Source organism: Cygnus olor, chromosome 15, assembly GCF_009769625.2.
Source record: "Cygnus olor isolate bCygOlo1 chromosome 15, bCygOlo1.pri.v2, whole genome shotgun sequence".
NCBI classification, from domain to species: domain Eukaryota; kingdom Metazoa; phylum Chordata; class Aves; order Anseriformes; family Anatidae; genus Cygnus; species Cygnus olor.
Window position 1 is genome coordinate 6,318,532 of NC_049183.1, and position 24,753 is coordinate 6,343,284.

A 24,753-nucleotide genomic window follows, 5' to 3' on the forward strand; every position below is an offset into this window, starting at 1 on the left:
GCCTCCAGCGGGAGCCGCAGCAGGTACCAAGGCTGAGGGGGGGGGGCAGCGGCCCCTTCCTCACCTCGCCTGGAGCTGGCAGCGGCTGCCTGAGGCCCTTGGGGTCGGCGGGCTGCGAACGGGGGGCGCAAGGGCGCTGCGGGCCTGCACCGGAGCCGGTGTGTCGCAGCGCTGGGACGCCCCGCGGGGCTCTGCCCTGCCCTGCCCGTGCTCGGCTGGGAGCTGGGCGCGGGGTGGGGGTCCCGGGAGGGGGGGGGCGAATTGGGGACCGGGGGGGGGGTCCCCTCCGGGATGACGTCACGCCCCGCCGCATGACGCCATCGCCGCGCGCCGAGCGGCACACCGGGAGCTGGCGGCATGGCGGCGGCGGCGGCGCGGCGGGGGCGGTGCCTCGGGGCTCTACTGCGCGCTGCGGCCGGGGCCGGGGCCGGGCTCGGGGCCGGGCCGCGGGTGGTCGCAGGTGAGCTGGGCCCCGCCGGGACCCCGCCCGCCGGAGCAGCTCCGGGGCCGGGCGAGGGGGCCCGGGGGTGCCGCGGGGGGGGTGAGGGGCGCGCCGGGAGCCGGCACCGGCCAGCCCTGAGCTCCCCCCGCCGCCCCCGAGCCGCGATCCCTCCTGGCTCCGGTGACGCCGGGGTTTAATTCCCTCGGTCGGTGCGGGACGTGGTCCCGGCCCTCCCGGCGGGGTGCGGGCCGGCAGCCCCTTACCCCTGGCGTTCCTCGCGAGGGCATCCTCAGGCCTGCGGCCGCACGCAGCCAGGCTGTCAGGGTGACTTCTGCTGACCGAAATTCTGCGCCTTGTTCTGAGCTCCGTGCCGCTTTGGGCAGGGTTTCCCACCCTGAATTTCCAACTGCCGCTTGGCCTGACTGAGCGCTCGCTGTGGTCGTTTTCCCAGAAGAGGCTGCGTTTCCTGGGGTTTGGTTGGGTTCAGGAACCACGGGAGCATCCCGGTGCCTGCACCGAAAGGAGCCCCAGGGCCCAAGGTCCTCCCTCCTCTTTCCTGTGTCTTGTTCTCCACGTGCAAGGCCAGCCCGTGTTCGTACCCGTGGGACCACGCAGGATTCCCTGAGAGCTGGGAGCTGGAGAGCAGCGGGAGTGTCTGCCCGCTGAGGGCGCAGGGAGGAAGGTGTGTGGGCTGCCATAAAGCTCAGCCCCTGGTTAACTCTGTGTGAAAGATGCAATTTGCCCCAGCACACACGGTAAGGGCCAGTCCTTCCTCATCTCTTGGTCTCAGGAATTTGTTTCTGGGGCTCCTTCAGAGTGTCGCTTTACCCAGTTATCTCAGAGGATGCTTCCTCAATAGATTTTGTGAGACGTTAATTGTGGTTTTGTATCCAGAACTGCCTGGAGCCTTTCCCCTGCTGGCCAGGCAAGGACTCCACAGGAGACAAATGGTTTGAAAATGCTGCAGCCTGCATTTAACGAGCCTTGTCTCTACCTGGCGTGGGACAGGCTGTTAATTAAGGATGGTAAGGCCAAGCATCACACAGATCTAAAAATACCTTCTAAATGGATTCATTTATTGTGCTGTAGGCGTAGAGAGGCAAAAAATGCGAATACACAAAAAACGTAAATGGTTGTAGATCCTGGAGACAGCTAGCACTTCTGGGCCGGAGAGTGACCTCGTTGGTGGCTCTGGGGCCTTGCTGCCCGTAGACGTGATGCTAGAAATTGCCCAGCCGCGCGGTGAGCCCTCCGCTTCCTGTGGCTTCAGTCCCGCCGGCCGCTCTCCTGCTCACCAAGATGAGACCAACAAAGGTGGTCAGGTGAAAGGTGAAGAATGGGTCCTGTGATAATGCAGCAGAACCACGATGCAGAACGATCAGTTGTGTGTGTAGGAGGTGTTCAGATGCATTAAGAACTATTTGTGGGCTCTTCTCTGTAAGGACAGAGTGACTGGGGAGTCATTCAAGCTTCTAGCTGGAGAAGTGCGTCTTGATTCAGAGCTTTCTGTGAGCACAAGGAAGGACAAGGACGGACAGCCTCCTCGGTTGGCTCTTGGCGGGGGGGTGCAAGGCCCAGGAGTGCTGTTAAGGCTCCGGGATTTGTCTTCACCTGAACTGCGATGAGGGAGAGCCCAGGCTGGAGGTCTGGAGCGGCAGAACCTGCTGTTGGTGCAGGAGCTGTTAGTACCTGCCACGGTGGGTGGGCAGGGAGTTGTAGTTACTTGTGATCAGTGCCTGAGACCTCCCAGACGAGCTGGAGGATGCGAGGTACGTCTGGAAGGGCCGGGTGCCGGCTTCGCCCAGGGCTGTGACGAGGCTGAGGAAGGCAGAGGAGAGCTGAGCGCCCCCGTGTCAGCTGCACCCCAGGGCTGCGTGCGGCCAAACCAGCAGCGTCCAGAGGGCTCACGGTTGCACTGTGAGGACTCACTGTGCAAATGGCTCTCAGTTCCGTCTGCTGTTAGTGTGGTTTTTTTTTTGTACCCCTTCGTCTAAAGCAATGACACCTTGAAGGCATGCCTTTGGCAGGCCTAGGGTGCGGAGCTTGCCTCCTTCCCCTGCCTGCAAGCACGGAATGAGTCGTAAGAAAAGCCTGGGCTTGTCACTGCCTCCAGCCACGTTTGTTGCTTATCCGTTTTCTCCCCTCTCTGCCCAAACCATCCTGGTCACCTGTCCCCCCACAACAGCCTGGTTCAGTTGTATTCCTTGTGAGGTTGGGGAAGGCCACCCCAGCCCTGTCCCCAGCGCCGGTGGCAGCGGAGCTGCACCTTCGGATCTGCACCCCCCGGGCTGTCCCTGGGGCGCAGGCCGTGCGAGACGCCACTGAGAAATAGCACCAAGCAACTGGCTTTGGAACGAGCTCTGTAGTGCTGTAAATAGTTTTTTGGTGTCCAGGTTTGGCTTTAGTTTCATCTCCCAACAGAGAGAAGACTTAGTTCACCTGGGCACCACGATGTGAGGGCTGGAAGGAGGGCGAAAGGGAATCCCACTCCTTAATGGGGCTTGTGCCATTCCCTGGCTTCCTCGTTTTCCACGTGCTGCTTATCTCAGAGCTGGCTTGGCTGGAGGATGTAGTCCCTGTGCTCTGACAGCCAGGTATTTACTGCCATAAAGGAGCTGCTCAGCTGCTCACAGGGGCCTAGCAAGGCTGGCTAGAGCTGTTTGGAGGTAGTGGAGTGAGCTCGTAAAGGAATTGCTTGCTGCTGGTGAGATGAAAGCAAGCAGAAGGATTTTGGTGCCGAGGGGTCTGCCTGATGGTAAGCGTTAGTGTAGCATCCAGAGAAGATAACACCAGTGGAAGCTGCAGAATGCCTCTTCCTCACCAGTTAATTCACTGTGAAAGTTACACGTTGCCATATTCTGGCTAGACTTCGAATTCAGAGGGGACAGGCTAGGGCAGCAACTTGCCGGAGGGAAATGGCAAGTGTCACAAGGGAACTTCAGTCTTGCTTGGCCAGTGTCATTCCCCACGGGACTACTGAAACAGGGCCTTTAAAGAGTGCTCCTGTTGCTGCTGATACTTGTGTCTTTTACTGAAACGTCCTGAATTGTATCTTCTAGCAAGAGGACCAGCATGCCTCCAGAGAGAAATACTCCGCTGTTGGAGCCTCCGACACACCCTTCCTGCCACCTGCGTTTCTGCTGGCCGGACGTACAGCACGCAGACAGCAGAGAACAAGGAAGAGGAGCCCCTGCACACCATCATCAGCAACACAGAGAACGTCAAAGGTAGGCACGGACGCTGGTGTCTTGTGGGAGCACTCTCGAGCTGCAGACAGACCCAGGACAATGTCAAAGCATTGTCTGGGTGTAACTGTGCCCTGACCGTGAGGGTGAGCCCTCTGGGATAGTGTTTCTGGAGGAGGTGCAGGTTGTGGTCATCCCATCCTAGCCAGCAGACTGCAGACCGAATCTGCGTTGCACCATCACCCGCCCCAAACTGGAGTGTGTAAATTAGAATGGCCTTTAATAAGAAATGAGGCCATCAAGACTGCAGGAACGAGTTGCATCTGTGAGCTTAGCCAGGCAGTTGACTGTTATGCATGTGTGTAGAGGCTTCGCAGGCACTAGAGTTTGCCTGAAAAGAGGCTTTTTGTCCCCAAAACAGTTTCTGCCCAGGTCATTGCTGTGGACCGTGAAGCTCTAGTGAGAATCCTGTTGTCAGCACTTTGATTAGAATGAATTGTTTTGCACATCTCCAGAGAGAGGTGCTTTAAAGCAAAACTGCCTGAGTTATTTGAGCACAGAAATAGCATCTTAACTCTGTGCTCTTGTGGTTTTTCTGGCAGGTATTGCTGTGACTGCCAGGCTGTGAAGCTCCCGGTAGGGTTGATGCACTGCTCCTGCTGCTGTCCATGCCCCAGCTTAGCCTCTGTCCCCAGGGAATGTAGGTGCTTACCAGCAAGGCCTGGCAGGTGTGTGACCTGTGACTTTCCCTGTGTTGCTTTAGGGTTCTCTAAAGCCTCTAGCAGGAGAAATGCTAATTTTAAAAAGCCAAGGATGGTCTCTCGGCTGAAGCATTATGGTGTTTTAGTCTTTCTGAGGAAAATTCTCTTCCAGGGCACAGCCACCCACTTGCATAAATAGGTGTAAATCTATACCCTTTCCGGCCCCCCAGAGACATTTGATAGTCTGGCTTTTTCTGTGTAAGGCTCAGAGCTTTGTTTGGCCTGAGAAAAAACAGCTGGCTGCAGAAGCTCTTAGAGCTGGGCATGTGCAGGTGGACTCAAGGAAGAGTACGGAAGGCAGGCTATACGCCACGGGGGGCACTTCAGAGAGTGGCTGGGGATCACATGGGGCCACACGCGAGGAGCATGGGGGAATCTTCTTTCGCTCCTGGCTACCTGACTGCAGCCTGGACGTGGTGACCAACGTGCAGGCACTGCAGTCTGTGCCTGTATTGAGGTTTGTATGCAAGGAGTTGAGGTGCAGAGGCCAGGCATCTGCTTGGCAAAGCATGCTACAACATAGAGGTGTGTAAATGGCACTCTTGTTGTCATCTCCTTGGAGGCCACAGCTGCCTGTGTCCTGTCCCGCTTCAGGCTCTCACTCCTGGGAAGCTGAAGTACGTGGTAAGAATGCAGTTTTGCCTTTCTTCCCACGGCGACCCTGGTGAAGTACCTTAAATAAGTGTTTCTGATTTGATTCTAGGTGCGGCCTCCAAGCATGAGTTCCAGGCTGAAACGAAGAAGCTACTGGACATCGTTGCCCGTTCCTTGTACTCAGAAAAGGAGGTAGGGCATCTGCCACCTGCCCCAGCGCTGGTAGAATTTCTGTGAGCAAAGTCCCGTCTCTGTCAAGGGTTATATTCACAGCAGTTGAGCTGGAAGAATACCTGCTCTGTTTCACAGTAAATCCTGTGCTATTCATATCCCACTCTTTCTTGAATGTTCTTTTCTAAGACACCTTGAAAATCTGAAAACAAACGTTAAGTATGGCCAAGGTTCCTCTGTGGGCTTCAGAGGCTCTGTGCTTTGCTAGTGAGTTCAGACAAACCATTCTCCTGGCAGATAATGGGGAAAGGCAGTTCTTCTAGCACGCTGGGAATTAGTTTGTGGGTAGACAATGAGTTCCTGGTCTCTGAGAGCCCTGTGCAGTGGGGAAGGCCAGGCTGCAGTGTCAGGTTGTCTCTTCCCCAGGTATTTATCCGGGAGCTGATCTCCAACAGCAGCGATGCGCTGGAGAAACTGCGTCACCGGCTGATGGCAGAAGGGAAGGCCTTGCCAGAGATGGAGATCCACCTGCAGACGGACGGTGGAAAGGGAACCATCACTATCCAGGTACCTCCCTTTAGTACCAGGAGAATGTTACTCCCTGCTGCTCTCACCACTAGCCTCGGTCCTGTGAAGGACTGGTGGAAGCTGAGTGGCAGTGCAGCCCCTTGGATTCCCAAGCCTGCCTGAAGAATTGTTCTGTCCTCAGCTGGGCTCTGGTTCATGAAGCTGTAATATCAGGATTTGATGAGAAACTACCAATTCATCTGTTCCAAACTTCCCTAACAGGAAAATTTGTTGTTCCTTCCTCTCCTTTTAGGAGCTACCAGAAGCATTTCTCCCAGCATCCTTTCAGTGCACTTCCTAGGTTGTGCGTATATTTCTCAGTAGTGGAGAAGTTGGGAGTCTGGTTTCACCCTGACCTTTGTGTAGGAATTCTCTTCCCTCCTCAATTCTGTGTTGCCTGCGAGCTAGCAGACCTCTCTCACCTGGGTTGCTGGGAGATACTGGGCTGGTGGTCAGAACTTCCCACTGCCGATCATCTCCATGTCCTCCTGCTCTAGGACAGGCCAAGCCCAGCTGAAGCTCTGCCCTAATGCACAGGAGGGACTACGGATTGTGGCAGTACCATGGCACTTGCCTGTCCTCCTTTCTGCAGTCCTGGCTCTGATTGTTCACTACTGGTGACAAAATGCTTAGCAGGAGTGGGGGAATCTGTAAGCACGTTCACCTGTACTGAGCTGGTACTGCTCTCTGTACTCTGATTGCTTTTGTTGGTGACCATTGTCCAGGACGGAAGGCTGAGGCTCAGTTTTGGTGCTTTCATGGCAAATATACTAATGCAGAGATGGCAAACTGGAAACTTTCCTTGTGGACCAACATCATCTGTTAGAGCGTAACTTCGTACTGTTCTCAGGAGATCTGAGAACGATGCAGATGGCAGCAGGCGTGAGGGATGTGGCACAGACAAAGCACACGGTCTGATATTTTTCACATGGACAAAAGCACTTGATGTTAGAGGCTGCTCAGTTATTTTATACTTGTGTTTCTCTGCAGAACAAGCGGCTGCAGTTGCCATGGGGAAGTTGGCGATCATTAGTGGGCAACATGATTATCAACCCAAAGATCCTCAGATCATAATGCAGAGGCTTTGCTTTTCCTATCACACCTGACTGTTGCATTTTTCTGACTGCTGTGTAACACTGATTCCTTAATGAGCTCTGGCTTAGCCCTGAGCAGGGTATCAGCCCTGCCTTGCTCTTCCTTTCCCTTTTGCGATCGCAGTGTGCATGCAGCCTCTGACCCCATCCAGACAGCCTGTCATTCTTGTCCTTGACTTTGGAAGCTGTGGCACTTTGGCTAAGAGACCTGTTTGCCCACCTTGCAGATAGCATGCGTTTGACGTCATACCCAACTAGAGCTCTTAGGGATTTATCTTTTTATAACCCCCTATCTGGTTGCCTGTGCATCTCTAATGCGACTAAATGAGCAAGCCTTTAACTGCAGCAGTGCTGCACTCTGAGAAGGGAGAGAGAGCAGCGCTGCTCCAATCTCTTTTAATAGGTTTGTCTTCTCAACAGTGCCTAAAGCTCCTTACCTCCAGTGAAAGGTTTATTTATAACCTCTTGAAGAAATGTACTGAATATAAGGATTACTTTGAGCAAGCCTCAGAACATCCCCCTACCTTTCAGGATTGCAAAGGTGCAAAAAAACCTTGCCCGCAATGACTGAGGTAGAGACAGACATGCCTTTTAGTCAACGTTTTGGGTTTTGCCCCCACTGGGACCCACTGGAACAGAATCAGCAGGTCCCTCGTGTCATCTCCGGCAGTGGTCACCCTATTTTTTTCTAGAAAGGTCCTGTTCTCTCACGCTGACCCCTAGGTCCTTGTTCTCAGATCTTTAGGCTGCTCTCTGCCCCGGGTCCGCTGAATCTTGCCTCCTCTCCCGTTCCAAACCACGTAGCACCTCTTTGTGCCTCACCATTTGAGAAATGGCAGGGCTGTGGTGCGTGGTGGCCTCTGACGGGCACGTCCCTGGGGGAGGGATGATCCTGTTCCCATGAAGGACAACATTCGTCTCTGTGAAGTGACTGCGGCTCTGCTTGCTTCTCTGCCAGGTGAATTGAGAGTCCTCGTTTAGGGGTGCTACCTAAGCATTGCTGACGTTGTGTCTGCTCAGAGGGGAACGTGTGTGTGTGTTGGAGTTCACTGCCTAGTCCACCAGGTTACACCACCTTTGTGCCTTCACCAAAGCCCTGTTGTTTCAGCAGACACCATGGTTTCCTCCACCCCTTTGAAAACTGCCTTGCTCTGTTTCTAGGACAGCTCCATCTGGTAGCAGTTGCAGCCTGCAGGGTCAGGTCTGTTAAGAAAATCCTCTTGAAAACGTTAGGGGTGTGTTTTCATTGGGGAAAGATCAGCAGTTCTGCCTGCTGAGGCTGTACAGACGTGTGTCTGAGGTGGGAACGGACCCCAAAGCCCCGTGACCACAGAGCTTGGTGTCAGCACCTGCATGTGGTGACGGCACCAGGCTCTGGGGCGGCCCCACGCCTGCCCTAGTGCTCCACCTGCTGATTGATAACCCTGTGCTCGTGTGAGCTGGGGGGCTGGAGGACACCTGTGGCCTCGTTTAATTTAGGGCCAGGACAGTGCTAGTGGTTTAGAAGAAATCATCTGAAGCACTTACAGAGCTGATGGCTGCTGCTGGATGAGGGAGCGTGCCTACTTTTTTAACAGGGGTAGCGGCATAGTTGTTGCCAGCGTTTGGGCTGCTCAGTGCCCTGTGCTGGGCTTTCTTCTCACCCTTGCAATCATCCAAAAGCAGTGTTTGCAAAGCCTCAAAATAACAAGTTTGCTGTGTTTGGGAGGAGATCAAATGCCTGCAAACAGCACTCACTCCGCCGTGCAACAGCTCCCTGGATCAGTGAGCAGATCTCTCCTGGCATCTGAGCTATAAACAGTCTGCAGCAAGGACTGAGCTGTCCTGAGGCTCTGATAAGGACCTGAGGTGTCTTCTGGACTTCAGCAGGTCAGTGCAGGTGCACCCACATCTCCAACAAAGCGTGGTGCAGGTGGAGAGCTGGTCCTGCTCCGTGCTGGGTCACCTCCTGGCAGCCACCCTGTGCCACTGTGCTGCAGCAGAGAGGCTGCATCCTGAAGGCGTGGAGCATTGCAGCATCCTTCTGCCGCTTGGGCTTGAGGGTGCTGGCATGGACAAAAACGTGGGGTGAAGCTCTCTGCCTGGGGAAGCCTCGGGTTGAGTGAAGCTTACAGAAATGTGCCTCTGATTGCAGGGGTGGGTTGAGCTTCCAGTTGTTGCATCATCTTTAACAAGTAAGCTAGGGATTCAGACATGTATACATGCATCTCAAATAATCTGTGGCCTAGAGAAAGAAGTGCAGAATCTTTTGTTTTCTTTCTGTTCATGCCAGAATAAGTGCACGTCACATTTAAAAATGAGAAATTCACAGTGGATAAAAGGAAGCAATTTTTTGAACAGCAGGCGTTTAGACCTGGATGGGTGGAGGCTGTGCCTGTGGTGATGCCCAGCATTGTTGCGGATAATGTGATAATGTGAATACGTGGTACTGGAAAGGAAAGAAAACATCAGGCTCTGCCTTTATTCCATGTATTAGGCAAGGTTACCTTGTATTGGAACGCATGAATTTTAGCGTGTTGTTTCCTCCCTTCATTGCTGCTGCAGATGCATTCGTTATGGGTTCTAAACCAGAACGCTGCTCTGGCGTGGCCCTTGTCCTGGTCGTGTGGATTTTAAGTCTCTTTAAGCAAGGCATTTAATAATGGGGGGACAGTTGTTAATCTGACATTTGGGGATTCCATTATCTTGCTAGTTGGCAAAAGCAGCACGTCCTTATTTTATAAGGTAGTTGATGTTCTCCTGACACCCAGTCGAGATTTTGCAATGAAATGTTTTGCTTTGTTTTGCCACAGAGCAAAAGGAAAGGCACAGTAGCTCTAACATGTATCTCTAACTGCAAGCATTCTTTCTGCAGCCGTGGTGAAGGCAGCAGACTGTTTAGTTAATAGATTGTTTTGTGTAACGAGGCTCTGCAATACCTTAGATTGGACTTAGGTAATGAGCAAAGATAATGATGCTTTACCTAGGTTCCTGTTTACCAGCTAAACGAAGCAATTTGTTAGCTTAAACTAGATTTGTTGCTGTAATTGTGTGCTGTTCATTTCTAATTTACCAAAAAGTATGATATGGATGCAAGATAGATTTGATGAGATGGGTAGTGGGGCCGAAGGTGTTCATTTACGTCTTTCGAGGATGACAGAAGTCCTCAGAGCTGCAGAGCAAGCAGAAGGCGTTTGGTGGTGGGAGCCCGGAGGCACTGCGTGCCAGGCAGTCACCCAGCCGTAGCTGCACAGGGTGGGCTCTGCACGCTTCCAGCACCCGCACCAGGAGGGTTGGAACAAAGTGCAGAGAAAGAACAAAGGTCCAGTGCGGCCCTACAGCACGCTTTGTATCTAGGAGGTCTTCACGTAAAAAGAAAAGAGTGCTGAAAACACATGTGCAGCTGCTGGTTTTTTGCAGGGGAAATGTTGCTCTGTTCAGATGCGTAGTTCAGCAAGTGACCGCAGTGCTCCTGCCGCCCCGTAGAGGAGGGCTGCATGCAGCCTGGTGATGTCTTGCAGAGGGAGTGGCTCAGGGGCTGGCTGTTTACCACCCTGAGAAGTCCCAGAAGGGAAATTTGACCAGGTGAGTAGATTGTAACTCAGCAGAGCAACAGAAGGGCTTCTGTAATTGGCCTCTAGCTAACGAAGCATCAGTGCCCTGGATCTGTGTCATGCTTTACAGCAGTTGGTTTCTCCTCTGCGAAGCTGTGGAGCGTCATTGTACGCTTTGAACTCTGAACATATCCCTCACTTCTTCTCGTTTGTGGAGGCCCGTGTCCCGTTGGCTTCGTGCTTTTACAAAAAGCTCTGCTGTGGCTGTTCTCAGGCTAGCAGAAATTTTCCTGTAGACTGAAGAGAGGGCTTGAAGCTGTCTGCAGGGGAAGTGAAGTTGCAGCCCTGGCGGTGAAGCAACAGCAGTCCTTGCAGCTAGGCTGGCTGATCGCCGATAGAAAGTGTTCGTAAATCGCCGTGGGACCACAGGGTGCTTCCTGCCCAAGGCGCCCGTGTCGGCCGGGCCCAGGCTGGCTGCTCGTGGGCAGGCTCGGTGGCTGGGCAGCGCAGAAGTGGGCCCGCTCGGCTCCCAGCGCTGCGCCCCAGCGTGGCACCATCTGGCGAAGGGAGCCGAGAGGGCCAGCCGCAGGGAACGCGTGTGCTGCAGGAGCGGTTTGAGTCTCGGTGGCGTTCCCCATCTGAATCCACCCAGGTGTTTTCCTGCCTGGAAATGCCTGCTCTGGCAGGGCCTGTGGTCGGCCACCTAGGGGCACGCTTTCCGCTTCCCCTGCTGGCGGCTCGGCACGGTTGGACGAGCGGTGTTTGGAGCCAAGCTCTCTTTGTTCGCTGCAATTCACCCTCATCGAACTGGTCTCTAGGAATTGTCCGTAAGCATTTTGCAGTAAGTTTGGCAGGGAGCTCCGAGTTCAATAGCAAAATATATTCACAGGGTAGGGATATTTTTTTTAACATACTGGAATTTGGGAATGACACGCTGTGCTATAAATAGGGGTGGTTCAGAGGAGTTAAGAGTTCTGTTCAGGGTCTGGCATGAACGAAACCTGAACCAGATGCTGAAAACATCTTTTTTTTTTTTTTTTTTTCTGGCCTTTCCTTCCCTGGGGGAAGGGACCATGTCAGATTCCTGAGATTTTGCCATACTCTGTTTGTTTCTCCTGGCTTTTCATCTCACACTGTTGAGATTCTACCTGTCATCTTCCCCCTTAGCCAGGATGACTGTGACTGGCCTTACCGTATTTAATCATGCGGAAGATGTTGCTGTGCTGTGACTTGTGGGGATGCAGAAAAATGTCTTGTCCACGTGGCACTTCACTCAGCAACCTCACAAGTTGACCACAGTTTGATCATTCAGTGGAGTTAAATACTAGACCAAAAGACAGGTACTGGTATTTTTTATGCCATCTTATTTATTAGTGAATAAGCCCACTGAGTGCCCTACATGGGTGGTAGAAGCGTCCTGTGCCAGAAATCTCCGTGGCATCCCACCTCTGAGCCATCTAGCAGCAGTTGGTTCTGCTCAAGCTTGTTTTGCTGACTCCAGCCAGCCAAATTGCCACCCCTGCATCAGTAACGCTCGGAGCGTGTCAGCACACTTTGGGATATGCAGGGTGCTGTCAGCTTTGACAGCTGTGTGCACAGGTACGTGAGTAGAGCCAAGTTCTTCGCATGAGCAAGGATCACCTTTCACGTGCATAATTTTCACGCTGCCGCCGCCTTACCAAGTGGCTCAGAGAACCTGTCAGGGTGGCTTCTCGGGATGTTTCTGGCAGGTAGAGAAGCTGCTGGATTTTGGGAGGAGGAATGGCTCTTTCCTTTCAGAAGTAGCATTGCAGAGGCCACTAGCCTGTACTTGGCTTCTTAGGAAGGTGCGTGTGGAGCAAGTCTGAAAACTGGCTGTGAGTGGGAAAGTTTTTGCTGGGGTCCTGTGTGAGGATGTGGCCGTTCCTAGCTGGGTTTTGCTGTCCTTGCTGCCTTGGGGTCGTGCAAACGTGTTGTGACAACAACTGAAGTTGCAGCCTAGTCTGAGCTGTGCTGCAGCCTTTTCTGGGTGGTGCTGCAGGGTTTGCTGCCTGAGGGGCACGCGCTAGCAGCAGGGAGTTGTTTTTCTGCATGCAGGAGTGTGAATCCATATATAAACTGGGGACAAGATGAAGCCATGTCTTCAAAGCCTTGGCTGAGCACTGAGGGGTGGCCTGGGCGCTGTGCTTCCAGATGGGGTTAGGTTGTTCCCGCGGGCACTGCAGTGTCCAGCTCTCAGACTTGTGGCTCTGCACACTGACAGCTTCATGCTCAACTTCTGCAGAGCACAATGCGAGGGGGAGAGGAGACGGGAAAGAACAGGCAGGAGAAGGAGACCAGCAAAAGCAGAGCATGTAGCCAAGGGTCTGCATTACCTGAGATTTAAGGGATTTGCTGCTCTGCCTCTGACTCCTGAGGTGAGGGCATCAGTTCCCTACCTGCAGGCTGGAAATAAGCTGCTTCTCTTGCTCCTCACTCCCCTCTGTGCTTGCAGAGGAGCGGAGGGTGCCTCGTGCACGCGCGGTGCCTGGTGCAGGGAGGCTGTGACCTGGCTCGAGATCTCCTTCCAGCCCTGGCACACTGTGTGTGGTGTTAGCGGTGCAGACTCCAGCCAGTCTTGGCACGTTTTTGTTTTCTCTCCACATAATGCTTGAGTTTCTAAACTTCTTAATGGCTTATAGACACGAGACAGCTGTGGCTGCCCCTTAGAGCTGTGTCCCTCCTGTGTCTGCTGTCCTGCCTCTGTGCAGGTGGAGTCTCGGCTGGGAGCCTGCTGTTGTTGCATTTAGTGCTCTGCTGGCTGGGTGAGAGCATTGGTCAGAGGTAGGAGTTGCTTGGGTGCTGGTTGCTACAGCAGTTCTCTACTGGGATTTCAGCTGCTATTGCTGTTTTTTTTTTTCAGGACACAGGTATTGGGATGACCCAGGAGGAACTTGTTTCTAACCTTGGTACCATTGCTCGATCGGGCTCAAAGGTAACTTGGGACGAGGCACCCCTTCCTCCCCTTACAGAAGCCTTCTCCAGTTACAGTCGCTTTTGTTCTCCCAGTAACTTCTCATTCTGTCTCTTCCCTTGGCCCCCAGCCTAGCTGTGAAATTGCACCCGTCTTGGAAGGTGAAACCTTCCTATGGAGTCTTCTGGCTCTTAATGGTCTCTGCTGTGTGCCAGGGAGGCCTGTGGTGCCGAAGCAGCACTAATGGCCCCTGTGTGTAATGCTGCTGCACCTGGCTGCCCTCGCTTCCCAAAGTTAATGCCTTCCTCCCCAGACCATCGTTACGGAGGGGCAGATGCTCATTTGGCATTCACACTGTGTCCAGGATGGCAGCAGCTGTGTCCTTGTGCTGGCAAACTGTCATATTTACCTTTTTTTGTCCATCTCCCAAGTCGCTACTCTGAGGTTGCTTCCTCCTTATTGACTGAGCCCTTTCTTGTTCTCCTTTACTGCTCTCTGCAGCGAGTGTTGCCCTAGGCGATGCTTCCCTTTTCCAGAGGCACGTTCCCTGCGGGAGAAACCCCTGTCCTCAGGGAGAAACCCCTGTCCTCAGTCGCCCTCCTGAGTGCTGACAGAGGCGTGGGATGCGGGTGCTGAGCAGCCAGGCCCGCGGTGCCTGGCGTAGGGCTGTGTCAGTGCGCACAGGAGCCGCGCTGGAGGACGGGTCACAGCCTCGCAGCGGTCCCGGAGTTGGTGCGCTGGTTTATGTCTCCTCCTTTGTTCCCCCAGGCATTTTTAGATGCTCTGCAGAGCCAAGCGGAAGCCAGTAGTAAAATCATCGGCCAGTTTGGAGTAGGTTTCTACTCAGCCTTCATGGTTGCTGATAAAGTGGAGGTGTTCTCACAGTCTGCAGAGCCGGGGAGCCCAGGCTACCACTGGTCTTCAGACGGGTAAGGCTGCAGAATGTGGTGGAAGTGTGCAGGGGCTGCATCCAGATCAGGCACGAACTGAAAGCTGAGCAGAGCAAGACACGGCTTGTGTGGTCTTTCATGACTGGGCTTACTGGTTTAGATCCTGCTCAGATTATACATAGCAAGAAAGCGTGGCCAAATGTGCCAGGGTGAACAACTACAGAGACGAGCTTGCTTTGTCAGAGCAGGCATGTTATGGACAAAGAGAGTACCTGCCTCTCCTGTTCCTTCCCTGCTGGCAGGCGTTTCTCTTAGCAGCACTCCAGACTAGAGAGAGAAATTTACTGTCTTTGGTCTAGTTGTTCCCTGGCTTTTTGCTCGAGGGCACCCATGGTAGGCAGGGCTGGTGCAGTGCTGTGGCTCTGTAGGCACGTGTCTTGTGTGGACTGGGTCTGCGTGCTCAGCCTTTGCTTCTTCCAAGTTGCAAACACCTGTGATGGCAAAGCTGTGCTGTGCTGGACCCTGTTGAAATTGGAGCTCCTGGGTGTGAGAAGTTCTGCATCCCATTAAAATCTCCTAGAACTGAAGTATTTCTATGATTCTAGTTACCAAGTTATTTAAATTCTTAAAAAACAACTTGTAACTGAGACATCAGCCTGTCTTGGGATGCCAACAAGCTGCTGTGTACTGCAGTCTGTACTGCTGTACGCTTTGAAGGCTTGCCTGCCTCTCTGCTAGGTCAGTGCTCTCAGGTGGCACTCGCTTAGCAGTAGAATAGGAGTGGTCATGCTGAACAGGCTGCCTTTACCAGAGCACAGCTGCTTTTCACTGCCACAAGGTACTGCTGTCCAGTGGAGGTAGGAACGTGGGCCCACAAATCAGAATTGTCAAATGTAGGGGAGAGGCTGAATGTTAGGCCTATGCAAGCTGAAGTTTGTTTGAAGTTTTTCTGCAGAGGCTGCTGGTGTCTGTAGAGAGAGGGGTCTGGGGTATCTGTAGGAAGACAGCCATGTTATCTGGGGGCCTTCTCGAAGGCACAGAGAGCGTTCAAACATTTGAGATTTTTTGCCTTTTCCTCTCGGTGCTGAGGTGTTGTGCATGCTGTCAGTTTAATTACATATTTTCATGTCCCGTCATGGCTGTATCTGAGGCACAAGCTGACATGGCTTCTGTTTCTAATCCTAGCTCAGGAATGTTCGAGATTGCAGAAGCTTCTGGTGTCAGAACTGGGACTAAGATTATTATACATCTCAAAGAAGACTGCAAGGAATTTGCAAATGAAGACCGAGTCAAGGGTGAGTGGAGGAGGGAAATGCTGTTACGCACTGAGGGGATGCACGGAGTCTGTTGGTTCCCCATGAGTGGGAGGTGAATGTACAGTGTTCGTACTCTCCTGTGGCACCTGTTACATGCTGTTACTGAAGAAATTCTTACTCTGTTGTTTTCACAAACATGACTCTTTGACATCCTCTTTCCATTCCAGAGGTGGTGACAAAATACAGCAACTTCATCAGCTTCCCGCTGTATCTCAACGGGAGACGAATTAACACATTACAGGTAAGCAGGAGGGCCACAGACAGGTTGCTCATGGAGATGAACCATTGTAATCTTCCACCGGAGACAGGAGCACAATAAAGCTGCTGCTGCTGTCTCTGGTAGTCAGGGAAGGATTGTCCAGGATATCACAGATCCTTTAGTGACAAGTTAATTAAAACAAGAGGAGGTAATCTGGCATAAATCATATCTGGTACTGCCTATTGGCATTTGTTGGAGAGAATACTTGCAGGTTGACAAAGCAGTTCTTATTTATAGATATCTTCTGGATTCTTCCCTAATCAGAATGATTGTCTCAGTGCTTTTAATACTGCTTCTAGCTGTTTAAGCCAGGTGACATGTTAGTGGTGTAGGGTTTGCTCATGTCACTAGTGTGCTGACACCTCTTGCTGCAGTTCTTCTTGCCTTTTGCTGTGGGATAGCCAATGCCAGTGGACATTTGGGTTTTGTTGTGTCTCAGCTCACTGTCTGATTTTTTTTAATTGCTTTTTAATTATTTTTTTAAATTTAATTGCATTTTTTAATGCTGGCCTTTTCTGACCACTTAAAATGATACAGCCAGATCCACCTTAGTCAGAAGTTCTGGCCCAGTTGCAGGAATCTCCTAGGTGAAAGTAGTTATCTTTAAAATAAAAATCTATGAATTGTTTTTCCTCCAGCATCTCATTTTCTGGTTGGTTAAATCTTCCTCACTTAAGAGAGTAGGTAGAGAGTGTGTGTTTGTTTGCTTTTTCCTGGGAAGTGGCACTGAATGTGCAAGCTTTCAAGGATGTACTTAAATATTTTATCATGTTAATTTACCTAATGTTCTGCAATTGGTGTTATTAGTGACTGTTATTTATTTGGATTCCTACAATAATAGTGTTTCTGTTCCAAAGGCTTTCTAGCTGTTTCCCTTAAATCTATTTCTAGTTTTTTAATTTAGACAGCTGTTTGGTCTTCCTACCTCACAATCAATAGAAAACACTCCCTAGAGAAGAGCAGTACTAGAGCAAGGGGTGAAATGTGCTTAATGGAGTCATGTACTTTTATCTTTGTATCAGAAAGTGTTTTCTCCATTGGGATATGGCAACAGCTTTATTCTCACTATGTTCCCATTTCAAGCCTCTTCTTTATCTGGGATCTTTTTTTCCATTTTTCCACACATCAACATCAGTTCACTGTAAACAGAGCTGTAGTTAGATCCCTACTGTGGGTTTTCCTAGATAAGATCTTGAATGCTTGCCATGTAGCTGACAGCATAGAATTAGAGGCTTTTCCATTCTAACTGTGATAGCTGTAGCTACAAGTAAGACTCTGGGAAAGCAGGACTTTACCTAACAACAGCTGCTATGAAGCACCTTAGTACCCACTTGAGTCCCTAATCCTACCTGTGATCCTGCAAACCCTCCAGGACACTTGTGTATGCTGGAAATGTTAGGAAGCTGCTTGTGTAACAATGCTCTGAGGCAAAAGCAGCTTTAAGGAATACAGAAGCACGGCAGGGTTGCCAGAGCCCTGAATCCCTTGGACTGGTAGGTTGAGGGTGGGCTGGATATCTGCACTGCCCAGGGTGATCGATCACAACTGTCACTCGATGTACTTAAATGTTTTAGTACATAAATATTACTTAAATACTTAAGTACTTAAATATTTTAGTATTTAGGGCTCGAGTGGCAAAGAGTTGTGCTAAGTGTAGTAGTCTTCATCCAGCTGGAAACAAGAGTTCGTTAATTGGTCCCAGTGCTTGTTAAATAGGTGGAACCTCCCAAATCTTTGCTAGATGGTAATCTTGTGATGATGTACTGAGAATGTAAATGTGCTGTGAGCACTGGGCTAAGTGTTCCAGAGAATGCTGGGCATCTGTGGGGTTCAGAGCAGCAGTGGGTGGAAAGCATGGCTACAGGGAAAGCCATGGTCTGGAGCTCATGACTCTAACTCACGTGTTGATGTGTGAAACTGTACTGCTGAGGCACAGTTGGCCAATTGGTTCACGAAGCAACTCCTGAAATGCTCCAAAATACATCAGCAGAAAACAGGTAATGGAGGACCTGCTTCACAGGCACTCAGCAGACCTTGCAGTGGGATGGGACTCCCATCATGGAGACAGATGGCTTGGAATAGACCCACTTAAACTTTCGCTTTTCTTTTGCTTGTTGGTCTGAGCCTTGAGATGCTTGACCAGTACTGCCAGTCAGCTGAGCTGTGGTAATTGTCTGGGATGCTCTTGGCCAGTGACAAGTGTCAAGTAATGGAGGTTAGCCAAACCCCTTTTGTTTTGGGCTGAACAAATTTGCCTTAGATGTGCTGCAGGACAAGAGTACCTGCATGGAAGGTGACCAGAGGTCACCTGAGTGGCAGTAATTTGTTAGTGTGTGAATCATACTACATCCCACTGCCCTCCTGCTGTGCAGAGGAGAGTGTGTCTGTTTGAAAGACGGTATTTCCTTGCTCAGGCACCCTGGAGGGAAAAATATAACTGAAAGAGCAGCTTTGTGCTGTGAGGCCATAGGTGATGAGAGCTGATGGGGACTCATCTCCCTGCTCCTCCACAGGCACTTTGGATGCTGGACCCCAAGGACATTGGTGAGTGGCAGCATGAAGAGTTCTACCGCTTCATCGCTCAGGCTTACGACAAGCCCCGTTATGTCCTGCACTACAAGACCGACGCTCCCCTCAACATCCGCAGCATCTTCTATGTGCCTGAGCAAGTACGTGCCATTCTTTCCAGAGAGCAGTGGGAGATCTGCCCAGTTCCTCTGAAGAGGAGAGAATAGGACTGCTCCTTAGGCAGAATTGCAAGGAGGAGCATCCAGTGTGGCATCTTTGCAGTGGGTTGGGTGCTACAGGATAATGGTGGGGGTACTGAGCCATGAGCAGGATTGGAGGTGGCTCAGGTAGGTCCCTAGGGAAGACAGCCAAGATCTCAGCTCCTGCTGGACTCCGTACTGGTAAAGGTGACCGCAGTATGACCTGGTCAGCTGGTGCTGCTGAGCAGATTGCTGCAGAATGGTGTGCACCTGATGGTTGGGCACCCTGCACAGTGCTGGTGTTACCTTTGTCTCTTGTTCCTGCAGAAACCATCCATGTTCGACATCAGCAGAGAACTGGGTTCCAGCGTTGCCCTCTACAGCCGCAAAATTCTCATCCAAACCAAAGCTGCAGACATCCTGCCTAAATGGCTGCGCTTCCTCAGAGGTGTGTGCTGGGAGCAGGAATAGTGGGCTGTGGAATGTGGCTTCCAAGGGGGCTAGGTGAGGGGCTGCTTCCTGAGCCTGGCACTTGTGCCTTGCTGTTCAAGGGTCGCTCTGTGTTCCAGGTGTTGTGGACAGTGAGGATATACCTCTGAACCTCAGCAGGGAGCTTCTGCAAGAAAGTGCCCTTATCAGGTAAGAGGCTGAGGCTCTTACGGCTTCTTGCTGGTTGAGGAGGGGGCATTGCGGGGTTGTCAGAGGGGTGTGGATGTAAGCAAGCTGCAGCGTTCCCATGCTTGAGAATTTCTTTGGTCTGTAAAGTGAACACGGGGTGTAAAGTTTCGCAGCCGTGCTGGTCACATCTAAAGATGTGTAATCACTGTGCTGTCATACGATCTGCTGTTTCCTCCTTGGCCATGTGCAATTTGTGCACTAGGCTGCCTTTTCGTATCTCTGGTCAATAGCAGTAACAGTGGATTCGCTATTTAAAGCGTCTGATCTCCACCACCATGTGGTTTGGAAAACAAAACCAAACAGTAAGTCAGTGCTAGGAAGCTGGTCCATACCTCAGTGTCACCATGTAGGCCTTCAAACAGCATCTTGTAACTGTTGTCTCCAGACTGCCTTCAAAGCTCTGCCATGCTCTCACAGATACTTGTCAAACACTGAGTACAAGCCAGCAGGGTTTTCATTTGGTTCTGAAGCATAGGGAAGCTGACCGCCAACAGGCCAGTCTCCTCAAAATAAAATAAAAAATGCCCCTGGATCTTAATTTTTGTGTTTCAGGTCCGCCTCTCAAACATCTGTCATTGGAACTTGATATACAAGGATAAGAGTAGGCTCTTATTCCATTTTGGTTTTGCTGTTACCTTGTTAGGTCTAATGGCTAACTTGCATTCAGTGGCTGCTAAAATGCTTTGAGCTTCACTGTAATCATCAAAATAACTCTGCCACTTCACTGGATTTTGAGGCTGTCAGAAAGGGGTCCTCCCAGTGTAACCCTTTTATAGCTGCTTCCTTCCTGTGTTTAAGGGTAGCTGTGGGAGTGTGGTGAATGTCCTGTGCACAGTTGGTTAGGTACTGCAGTGTCACTGAAGTTATTGAAGATTTGAGCTTCAGCCTTGCGTTTGTACAGCAGCCCTGGCTGTCTCTCCAGCTCTTGACTTCTCTTGATTGAGGTACAAAGAACAAATGTAGAGCCTTGGGGAAAAGGAGACAGTGGCCGTAGAGTTTCTTCTTTTTCCTCTTGTTTCCAAACACGTCACTGAAACACTGCATGAGGAGATGTTCACTTGTCTTGGTCTAGCAGCCATCTTTAAAAAGGCTTGTTCTTGCTGCAGGAAACTCCGAGGTGTTTTGCAGAAGAGGTTGATAAAGTTCTTCATTGACCAGAGCAAGAAGGACCCTGAGAAATATGCCAAATTCTTTGAGGACTACGGAGTATTCATGAGAGAGGGGATTGTCACGATAGCAGAGCAGGATGTTAAGGTACCAGCAGTCCTGATACGCTACAGCTGATGGGAAAGAGAATGGGCTCCTACTATGACATGGGATGAGGAGCATTGCTGCTTCTCTGTGAATCTTACATACCTCTAACTCTTGTTCTGGGTCTAATGACCTACGGATGCTCTAGTGCACCTTGCCTTAACTGATGTTCTCTGACTGGGTGCTGTTTCCCACTCTAGTTCAGGACGCTGCAGGGTCTCTGTACCCACACTTGTTGTCAGCCCTCACTGATAGAATGTGACCTACAGCAGGCGATAAAGTAGGGCTTTACCCCTGCTGTTGTCTTCAGCCTGGATTCCCACTTCCAGGAGAGCTTGGCCTACATCCTGTCTAGGTCATTCTTCTGCCTCCGTAATATCTGGAGCAGGAAAGGTGGGACCCAGAATCCTCTGAGCCTTTTTTGCAGAAGTACAAACTGCAAACAAGCCTGTCCATTGCAAAAAGAGGTCCTGGAACTGGGAGTGATCAGGTAGAGATATAGTGACCTGCCTTCAGCTCACAAGAGCACGTTTCTTTCAGGAGGACATTGCGAAGCTGCTGCGTTACGAATCCTCTGCCTTGCCCGCAGGCCAGCTGACCAGCCTGACCGAGTATGCCTCCCGCATGAAGGCAGGGAGCAGAAACATCTACTACCTGTGTGCACCCAACCGGCATCTGGCCGAGCACTCCCCATACTTTGAGGCCATGAAGAAAAAGGACATGGAGGTAGGTGAGCAGTGTGCTGCGGTCAGGGAGGACGCTGCATCAGAGCCTGGGGCTCAGCTAGATCTCGGAGTTGAGCAGAGCAGTGAGGCCTGTGACAGTCCCCATCTTTGTATTCCTCTGTCTCCACTCAGACTGGGTAGTACAGCATGGGGCCAGGAAGGACATGTAGCGCCCTGTGCAGGTGGGTTAGTGCTTGTGCAGACATCTAGATATTTCTGCTGGTTCTGACATCTGTTAATTGCCTTTGCTGAACCCTGGAGCAGGAGCCTAGGAGTTGCTGTGCAGTGCTGGTAACAGCGTTGTTATAGGAGTCCTCTGCAGGCAGGTGGCCCTTTCAGGACTGGAGTCAGTGCTGGTTCTCAGCTTCCCTTGGGGAGGAGGAACTTGTCCAGCTGCAGCCCTGCCATCCGTGGTAACGAAGTCCTGTATGGGTTTGCTTTTATTTGGAGTGCTGAGTGATAGTCACGATAGGGTTGAACCTGCTATTTTCCCTTGTGATGTTATTGCCATTTAGTGCAGAGTTGCCTCTGGAGAGAAAGTGCTGTTTTGTCTCAAACAACATGTTATTGTCTGCTTTTTTGGCACAGGTCCTGTTCTGCTATGAGCAATTTGATGAGCTGACACTCTTGCACCTTCGGGAGTTTGACAAGAAGAAGCTGATCTCGGTGGAGACGGACATTGTTGTTGATCACTATAAGGAAGAGAAATTTGAGGAGAGTCGCCCAGGTATCGTGAGGTTCCCCTGGCCCTTCCTGCTGCATGCAGTCCTGCTGTCCTGTGTCAGCCAGTGAGGGTATGCCTCTTCCAGCACTCTTGCAGTTCCTGAGTCTATGAGCAAGAGCGCTCCTTTCCATCCTGCAGTTCTCATGGGTGGAGGCAGCTTGTACTTCTTGCAGATCCCTTTCCTCGCACATGCTGCTGTAGGTCAAAGTTTAAGACATTTGATAATTTAAGCAGATGGTATGTCATACATGGAGTTTTAAAAACAGACACACACCTGGTGCCCTGACAGAGGGAGGCAGGCACTGGCAGGGAAAGAGCCTGCCCTCTCCGGGTATGTCATGGTCTGGGATGAGGGGATGTACGGAGGTGTGTGCTGAGTGGTGCTGCATTCCCATTTTCACAATATAGCAAGTAAATGAAAGCGTGAGATGGACTGAAATCAGGAGTAAAGCTCACTGTCCACTGATACCCAATAGATGAATGCTCAGATGTGCCCTTTTTCCTCTGCTAGCTGCAGAACGTCTGACAGAGAGAGAGGCTGGGGATTTGATGGCCTGGATGAGAAATGTCTTAGGCTCTCGAGTCACTGATGTTAAGGTAGGTGTTCTGTGGCTGGGTAACTGAGTACAGAAGATCCACGGAGATCATAGTCTAGGAAGTAAAGGCACTGGTTGACTGGAGGTCTCCTGCCACAGACTTTACTTTGGACTCTGAGAAAAATCATTTTCTGTGCATCCTTTCTGTAAGTGGTGTGGATGCTGGTGTTTGTCATTTGGGTGGTCATTGTGGCAATGGGAAGAACCACTTCTTAATGTGTAACAAGCAAAGCCCATTTTACCAGGTCATACTTAGGTTATGTAGGGCCAGTTGGGACCCCAGCTCTCCTGCCTATTTAGGCAGCTCCTCTGGGGTGGGGACAAGTTGTGCAGAGGGTTGGTGTGGATCTGTGCTGAGGAGACTGAGTCCTTTAACCTCACCCACCTCTAAATTGTGTGTTTCCATCTCAGCACTGATTGCTATTTTTGCCCCAGGTGACTACACGGCTGGACACTCACCCCGCCATGATCACTGTGCTCGAAATGGGGGCTGCCCGCCACTTTCTTCGCATGCAGCAGCTGGCCAAGACCCAAGAGGAGCGTGCCCAGCTTCTGCAGCCCACCCTAGAGATCAACACAGGGTAAGGGGTTGCAATACCAGTGCTAAGCACTGCATTCCTGTTGGGGTGGAAGCAGAGAGGAGGCAACTTAAAGTCCCTAGGCTAGCAGAACTCTCCCTGTTAAGTGTGGTGTGTGCTACGGTGCCTCGATCTATGAGGCTGCATGGCGTGGTGGACATGAGCCACCCACCCATACTGTGTCCAGCCCTCTGAGGATTGTGGGGGTTATAGGGTCGGGATGGGAGAGAAGAGAGAAGCCCCTGGAACAGGAGCAAGAAAGGTGGAGCTGTCTTGGCCTTTAGTTAGAACATTTTCTGTCCCGCCTTGGCTTAGATGCTTATTCTGGGGAAAAAAAAAAAAAAAACATGTCCAAAAAAGCTAAATCTTAGTATGGATCTCTCTTACTCTTACAGGCATGCTCTGATTAAGAAGCTTAATGAGCTGAAGGACAGTCAGCCTGATCTGGCCCAGATGTTACTTGATCAGGTGAGAGCCAGGTCTGCAAAGGCACCACCATCCTCCCCAGAGCCAGCTTGCAGACTGTGTGTGGCAGGGAACAAGGGTGGAGCCCTTTTAGCAGGCTGGATTCATTCTTCTGTGTTTCCCATTCTGTGTATTTCTGCTGCTTGTGGCCAATGTGTTTTCCTACCAGGCTGCCTAGAAGACATGCTTGTTGTCAGCATGCAACTCCTGAAGTGTGACATTCATTTCCTCCCCAGCTCTCATTCACCTCGCTCCTGCTGCTTATTTAATATGTTCTTCTCTTTCTCAGATTTATGAGAATGCCATGATAGCAGCAGGACTGAATGAAGATCCCAGACCAATGGTGAGCCGGCTGAACGAACTCCTCACAAAAATCCTGGAGAAAAACTGAGCCCTGGAAAACTGAAGGATGAACTCTGTGCTGATATCTCTTTCCTCAAGTGCAGTTGCTCTGTCAGCTATTGAAGCATCTGCTTGCAGGCACTGTTCAGTGAGGGGCTCACCTGGCAGGTGGCTAGGGAGAATGCAGGGGACTTCCAACCATCACTGCGTGGGCAGGAGCCAGTTGTAATTACTAGATCATGTCATCAGCCTGTTCAAAGTGCAGTGTTCTTAGTGAGAGCAAAATCCAGAGATTGCTGCTAAAACAATATGCTTAAATTTCTGACACAAGCCTTGAGAACCTTGTTTCATACTGTTTCTAGAAATGTCCTTTCCCAAAACAGCAAGAGTCCCAGTTAGGTCTGTGAAGTCCCAGTTAGCTCTCTGAGTATACTCCCATCCACTGAAGAATGATTTCTTGTGCACCATTGTGCTATGAACAAGCCCTGGCAGAATCCATTAATTTGTGAAGAAACTTCAACTTCTGACCAGGCAGGAGCACTTAGGTGGCATGGAGATAGATTGCTGCCATTAGCAGACAGATACTGCTGGTGGAACATGTCAGTACATTCCTATGGCAGAAAAGATCACTGAGCTGCTGAATAATCATGTTCATCCTTATCTCACTTTAGAGAAAAAGAAGTAACTGGGAAACAGTATTGCAGTGTGTGGAACACAGTACAGCCTTCTGGAAAGTCTCCAGGGTTCTTGTCTCTTCTCTGGGATAAATTGCATGCCTAGCTGACCTGTGTTTATCATAAATAAATTCCTCTTTTCCAAATCGCTCCACTCTTCTCTTTTCCTCTTACTTTGTTGGTCTTTGTGTCTTCCAGAAGGTGATTTCATGGTTCTTCTCTTGTCAGATGCTCCTTTGATCTTCAGAGCATTGGGTACTGGACAGTG

General features: G+C 51.1%; 1 protein-coding gene across 1 annotated transcript; it reads left to right on the forward strand.

The window, feature by feature from the left end:
- Positions 1 to 320: 320 nt before the first annotated feature.
- Positions 321 to 24,635, forward strand: TRAP1 (TNF receptor associated protein 1). Its single transcript, XM_040575260.1, has 18 exons — positions 321 to 460; positions 3,502 to 3,669; positions 5,092 to 5,174; positions 5,580 to 5,720; positions 13,229 to 13,300; positions 14,048 to 14,208; positions 15,355 to 15,464; positions 15,653 to 15,726; positions 18,258 to 18,413; positions 18,780 to 18,900; positions 19,022 to 19,091; positions 20,237 to 20,384; positions 20,922 to 21,107; positions 21,695 to 21,833; positions 22,342 to 22,427; positions 22,862 to 23,007; positions 23,400 to 23,472; positions 23,759 to 24,635. Exons 1-18 carry the CDS (start codon positions 358 to 360, stop codon positions 23,858 to 23,860), a joined length of 2,139 nt encoding a protein of 712 aa, XP_040431194.1. The 5' UTR covers positions 321 to 357; the 3' UTR covers positions 23,861 to 24,635.
- Positions 24,636 to 24,753: the final 118 nt, after the last annotated feature.